General features: G+C 33.0%; 1 protein-coding gene across 1 annotated transcript; it reads left to right on the forward strand.

Moving 5' to 3' along the window:
* The first annotated feature begins 2,952 nt into the window (after window positions 1-2,952).
* Window positions 2,953-5,772, forward strand: LOC107471326 (uncharacterized). The gene has a single exon (XM_016090772.1). The coding sequence runs from the start codon at window positions 2,953-2,955 to the stop codon at window positions 5,770-5,772; it is 2,820 nt and encodes a 939-aa protein (XP_015946258.1).
* The last annotated feature ends 555 nt before the right edge of the window (window positions 5,773-6,327 follow it).

Raw genomic sequence — 6,327 nt, forward strand, 5'->3', positions numbered from 1 at the left:
AATTGGTTCGTTACTGTATGTTGAAGCACTACTCTCAGATCGTTTTCAACTAATTAATTAGTATAACAATTACAAATTACAAAACTAACTAGAGGTTTATATATATGAAAATTTCTATAAGGATATCCAAAGAGAACATTTCACGCTTATCAAGTGGTAGCAAAAGTGACTTACACATTAAGGTAGATACACAAAACAAAACTTAGGTTATGAATATTGCATATCATATCTTATATTATATTATATTATATATCCGATCAATCACACGGCAAATATGGCGACACAAGAGTAGCAGGGTATCATTTATATAGTACCACACAGGATAAGCACTACTATACTTAAGTTTGACCATATAGATAGATATATATTACACGAATATAATAATAATATTACATATACGTGCATATGAATGTGTATATAGCATCTGAAAGAATATATAATAAGTGATGAGAGAGTGGAGGATGGAATAGAATCACTTTGGTCGGCCTCTATTGAAAAGTATAATGAACTTGTTGTCTTGGTGGCGAAGACTGATGGAATTTTGAACATTGTTTTAATTTGTTAAACAAATTGTTGTCAAAACAAAAATTCTGCACTTAAAAATATTGTTAGTAATATTCAATTCATCTGAGTTTTGTGGGGGAAGTTTCATGCATGCATGTAACTATCTTAATTATTTCGGATTATATCTCTGCGTTTTTCTGCATATAACGATATCGACGTATTATCTTTCTATATATATAATGTTTTAGAGTGAAACTCTACCTACCCTAATAATAATATGAATAAGATAGATTATGATAAGATAAGATCAGTTTTTATATACCATTTTATGCCGGCAAATCAGTATGCATGGTTAGTGAAAGTTTTTACTTCTATAGCAAGATGAATTATATTAAGAAAACCAAATAGGAACGTATTTCTATTATTTATAAGTATGATGGGAAAGTATGAATGACAATGAAATTGAATTTGATGCTCTCTAAATTAAATAATAGGGGAGGGAGCTATATCAACCCTAGCATAAGAATTTTTAGGCTTATATTTTTAATATTTTTTAAAGTTATTATTGGGGCTAATAATTTTAAATTAATTTTAAATTTTAGTTGTTGCATGAACAAGACAAATTCAAATTTTTAATATTTGCATAAACAAACTAATGAGTTAATCATTAGATCAATTCAAAATTTTTTTTTTGTCGGACGGATTGAACAGATCCAATCTTAGACAACACACACTCATACACATATTTAAGGGTTTTATTTATTACTGGTCACGGTCAAAATTCAATCATCAATACAATATATTAAGAGATAATATATTTAGCCACTCAATCAAAGTCAATCCCAAATTTAAATATAAAAATGTAATTGGGCCCATTGGACCAATCTAGCCCAACGTAGTTGGGTTGGGCAGCTTTTGGTCGAACCTAATTGGGCGAAACTAGCTAATCGTGGCTTATTTTGGTTCACTCACTAGGTTCGGCCTTTGTCTACGGCTCTAATTATACTACATTCTTCTGGACCGTGTTCCTTTCCTTTTTTTGGCGTTTTGGATAACAAGTGTTTGTTAACATGAACTCAAATATACAAACTACAAAAAAAAAAAAAATTCAACCCAAATATACAGCTGAGACTTTAGCTTAGTAGTCCATCATCATGCTTCTTAAAAATTAAAATGCTGTCCCTTGGTTCAAGTCTCACCAGAGACAGTGAATAAACCATTAATAATGTGTGTGAGTATTGTGTGATTAAAAAAAAAAATGAACTCAAATATAAAGCAAGTATATGAAAAAATATATTACTTAACATTTTTCGAAAACACTTGCACCTCCTCTTTCTTCCTTTTAATTTTTTAGTACATGGCTATAAAGTCAAACTAGATACAATAAAACAAATCAGAGTGTGTAATAAGGACGATAATATAATATTCAATGGTTACCTTGTACCTGCCAGGCTTGTATCAATAATATAATATTTAATGTTTATTGCATGTAGGCTGGAAGTGAGCCAAGTTGAGCCGAACTAGACCAAGCTCAAGTTCAACTCACAAAAATTGAGTTTGGCTCACGGCTCGCCTCATTAACAATCGAGCTTATTTCTTAAGCTCAAGCTCGACTCACCGAAAGTTCACGAGCTAGCTCGAGCTCACGAGTTGGCTCAAATAATAGAAACATAAATACATAATCTATAATTCTATATCAATAAATTATAACTTATATATTTTTAAAAATATTTTAAAAAGATCAATTTTATATATTGTTATTTATCAATAAATTATAATTTTTTTATTTATGTCCTACATCAAAATTATATGTAAAAAATAAATATAAAATTTTAAATAAATAAGATCATTAATATATATATATATATATATATATATATAAATATAAATATATAATATTAAAAGTATAGATTAAATGCATATAGGATATGTGTATTAATAATTATATATATATATATACTCGAGTCAGCTCACGAGCTAATGAGCCGAGCTTATCCAAGCTCAAGCTCGGCTCATTTAGTTTATAAGCTCAATTCCAAGCTCAAGCTTGGCTCACTAACTCACGAGCTTAGCTTATCGAGCTATTAACGAGTCGTCCTCGAGCTAGCTCATGAGCTGGCTTGACTCACTTCCAGCTCTAATTGCATCCCAAGTATCCAAAATGCAAATGTCAAAGTCAAAGCTACTCACTAATTTTTTTAAACATTAAACTGACATATGACAGCAAAACCATGAACTTCTTAATTAGTTTTCTGAGAGATAAAAAAAGTCAACTAACCTTGAACCTGAAAGGAATACTCCTCATTTAAATTCTCCACTTCATAGGACAAATAAAAAGTGAGAGTGATTCATAACAAACAACCTCCTCTTTCAGCCTCATTCAATTTGTTTCCCATTTTGCATTCTTGGCTTGTTTCATATGGTTTAGCTCTACAAGATTTTCAAGAAATGCATATCCAAATTTCAGTTCCAAATCTTCTTTCCCTCACACACCTCTTTGTGATCCTAACTCTATGTGCCTCCTACAAAGAAAACTTTGACGACTCTTCAAAATTTTTCACCAACTATAACCGTGCTGCTGAAATAGAAAAACATTGCAGTTCATATCTATCTTTGGCATCTAAGTTAAGCCCTGATGCCAATAGAGGTAACAGAATCAAGAGAGAACTCTCATTCACCTATGGAGATTGGGAGCAGGAGAATGGACATACAACCTTGATGCCATTCGACCGAAGCAATGGTTTCGAGCACAGTTTAGCCTTAAAACTAGTCTCTTTCAAAGTGATGGACATAAGTTCAATTCAGCACTTTGAAAATACAGTTAGTCTTGGAGGGATCATGTCCATAGGAATATCTGGTCAAGGTTCATATTTTCCAACTAAATCTTCTTCTTCTTTCACAATGAGGCCTGGCTTATCTCTTCTCAGAATTGCTTTTGAAGGTGTATACTTACAAAGCAATGATCATGAGAATGGGAAAGAGCATTTGATGTGTCTCTTGGGAAACACAACTTTACCTATACCAGAACCATTCAATTATGATTGGAATGACATGTTTCTTGATTATAGTCTCTTACAAGATGAGCAGATTCTACTTGTTCTTCGCTACCCTCAAACCTTCAACTTGACAAGAAGGTCCATAAGAGGCGAAATGCGAAGTTTACACCAGGAAGGAAGCTTGGCATACTTTGATAATGTTCATATTTCTTCTCAATTGAATCGCCATGCTGTCTATCAATTCAGCTCTGAATCAAAGTCTAGATCTTGTGATCCGTATCCATACGAACTAGACTTTGCAGCATATGGGGCTAATTCATTCAATAATGGTTCTGATTTTTGCAGTTTTCTTCAGAAAGTTGCACAACGACCTTTTTACCTTTTTGGAGTTGAAAACTTTAGGCTACTTTTTCAGTACCTTATCTGTGAGGAAGAAACAGATAGCAACAATGTCCAAAGTGCAAGAGTTTCTGCAGTTCTAAGAGCATTTCCAGCATCCATGTCTTTAGATACAGTGCAATCAAGAACAGGCCTCTCAAACCAAACTCTATCTGCAGAAGGATCATGGAATTCCTTAACAGGAAAACTCTGCATGATTGGATGTCATGGAGTGGTTGATCCAGGGTTAAACTCAAAGGAATGCAACTATCAGATATCTTTTCACTTCCCAAGTATGCTCTCTATCAAGCAGAGGAGTCTCATGCTTGGTACTATACATAGTAATAGCAACAATGATGAATCAAACATCTTCTTCTTTCCTTTCTTGCATTCGCTAAGGCGTCCCACCGATCTCAAGGGCCTTGGCTTGCATAACACTCCATACTATAATTACTCAAAGGTTGAGCTTGCTGCTGCAATCAAAAGCAAGAATCAACACTCAAAGTTGTTCACCCTTTTCAAGAAATTGTTCTTCAAGTATCCAACTCTTGTAGATGGAGATGATATAAATCGCCTCTCCAATAAGCTCAATGTCTATGTGATTGCGATTCGTCATCAATCCTCAAACAAGCATGATAGGGTCTATATGCAGATGGAAGTTCTTTCACTTGGTACTTCGCATCAACATGAAAGAAAGAACCTCTTTGGCAATCCTCTTCTTAACATTTCATTGCATCTCACTTTATCTGAAGGGTATTGGGATGAAAATGCAGATAGCTACCCCTTTTTCTTGGAAGGTGTATATGATCCCTTAGAAGGTGATATGCATCTAATTGGTTGCAGAATGTTTTCACAGGGCATAGATTGTTTGATGGAAGTTAAGGTTCAGTATCCATCTGAATCGATACGATGGCTTAAGAATCCTTCAGTTGAAATGATCATCACTAGCCAAAGGAGCGAAGAAGACCCGCGACATTTCAAGCCTATCACTCTCAGAACTCAAATGATTCAATACAATGAGCATCAACAAGACTATGAATTTAGGAAAATCCTTGAAGGTGTTCTAAGGCTTCTGATTTCCCTTGCAGGAGCAGGCATAATTTGGAGCCAACTAATCTACATGAATGCAAATGAAGACAAGACTCCTTATATGTCTCTTGGCACACTCTATATATTGATATTTGGTTATGGTGCAGAGTTGATAAGGGCCAGTGAAATTTTCTTTGAATCAAAAGAATCTGCTTCCATTAGAACTTGGCCTTATCAACTTCAAAACTATCAAAGAGTCTTGATGGAATCAATGGAGACCTTAACAAAACTTCTAGTGTTGGCTTCTTTGCTGCTTACAATAAATCAATACAGAAAGGTGTCAGATGCTAAGAACAAGCCAAATGCTTATGGGACTATCAAGCCAAAACCCCTCCGACGAATTAGTGATGCCACTCGAAGGTATTTGAGGATTTTCATTTGTATCTGTTTGATTCTTTCGTGTCTTGGAGGGGACTTAAACTTGAGGTATGCTTTTGTGATTCTACCTGCAACCATAGTGAGAGAATATATACGGTTGACTCTGAAGATGCAAGATTTGTTTTTGTTGCCTCAAATATTTGAGAACAAACTGTGGAGTAATCAAGTGAAGCCATTGAGGAAAACATATTATTTTGGACTCACATTTCTGAGGCTGGTTATATTCTTCTATGATTACATCAGAGATCCTATTTTGGATCCATTCAACAATTATAATGATGGTGGGGGTGGAATCAACAACCAAGTGGGTTCAGATTTGCTTTCCTTTTGTTTGATCATGTTAAGTAGTCCACTTGTTATGATTGGATTAGCTTTTGTGGTCTACATTCAACAGAGCTGGAACTATCTCAAGCCAAGAAATGCTTGAATTCTTTCCTTGTGTTTGTATGTGTCCTTTAATTCACATTTTGTGCCAGCTTCTTTGTTTCTTTACTTGCTCTGGAGCATGTGTGCATTTTAATTTCGCATGAAACAAAAATAAAGGATTATCAATTTTAAAGTTAATACATAAGTTTTACTATAACTAAAAATTAACGTCTCATCTATTATTCTATTGCCACTCTATGTTATAATTTTTCTAAATTTTTTAATGTCTCTTTTCATTCAAAAATCTCCACTAATATTAGCTTCTAATTAATATTAATAATAAATTTAATCAATAACTTCCATTAGCATTATCTTTTAATTAATATATTTAATATAACTATTAAAATATTTTATAAGAAAAACTATCTTATTATTTCTTTGTCATTAACTATGTTTATTATTAAAATATTATTCTATTTTAATATATTTTGAGTTATAAATCAAATAACCTATATATTATATCTTTCTCTAGATTCTTTAAATTTAGAAATTAAATTACAAGTTGTAAAGTTAATTGATATTCAATGATACTAAGAAGAATTATTACAAATATTTG

This window comes from Arachis duranensis, chromosome 1 (genome assembly GCF_000817695.3).
Source record: "Arachis duranensis cultivar V14167 chromosome 1, aradu.V14167.gnm2.J7QH, whole genome shotgun sequence".
Taxonomy (NCBI): Eukaryota; Viridiplantae; Streptophyta; class Magnoliopsida; order Fabales; family Fabaceae; genus Arachis; species Arachis duranensis.

Coding starts and splice junctions, on each gene's coding strand:
- LOC107471326 (XM_016090772.1), top strand. CDS start 2,953: ATGCATATCCAAATTTCAGTTCCAAATCTTCTTTCCCTCACACACCTC.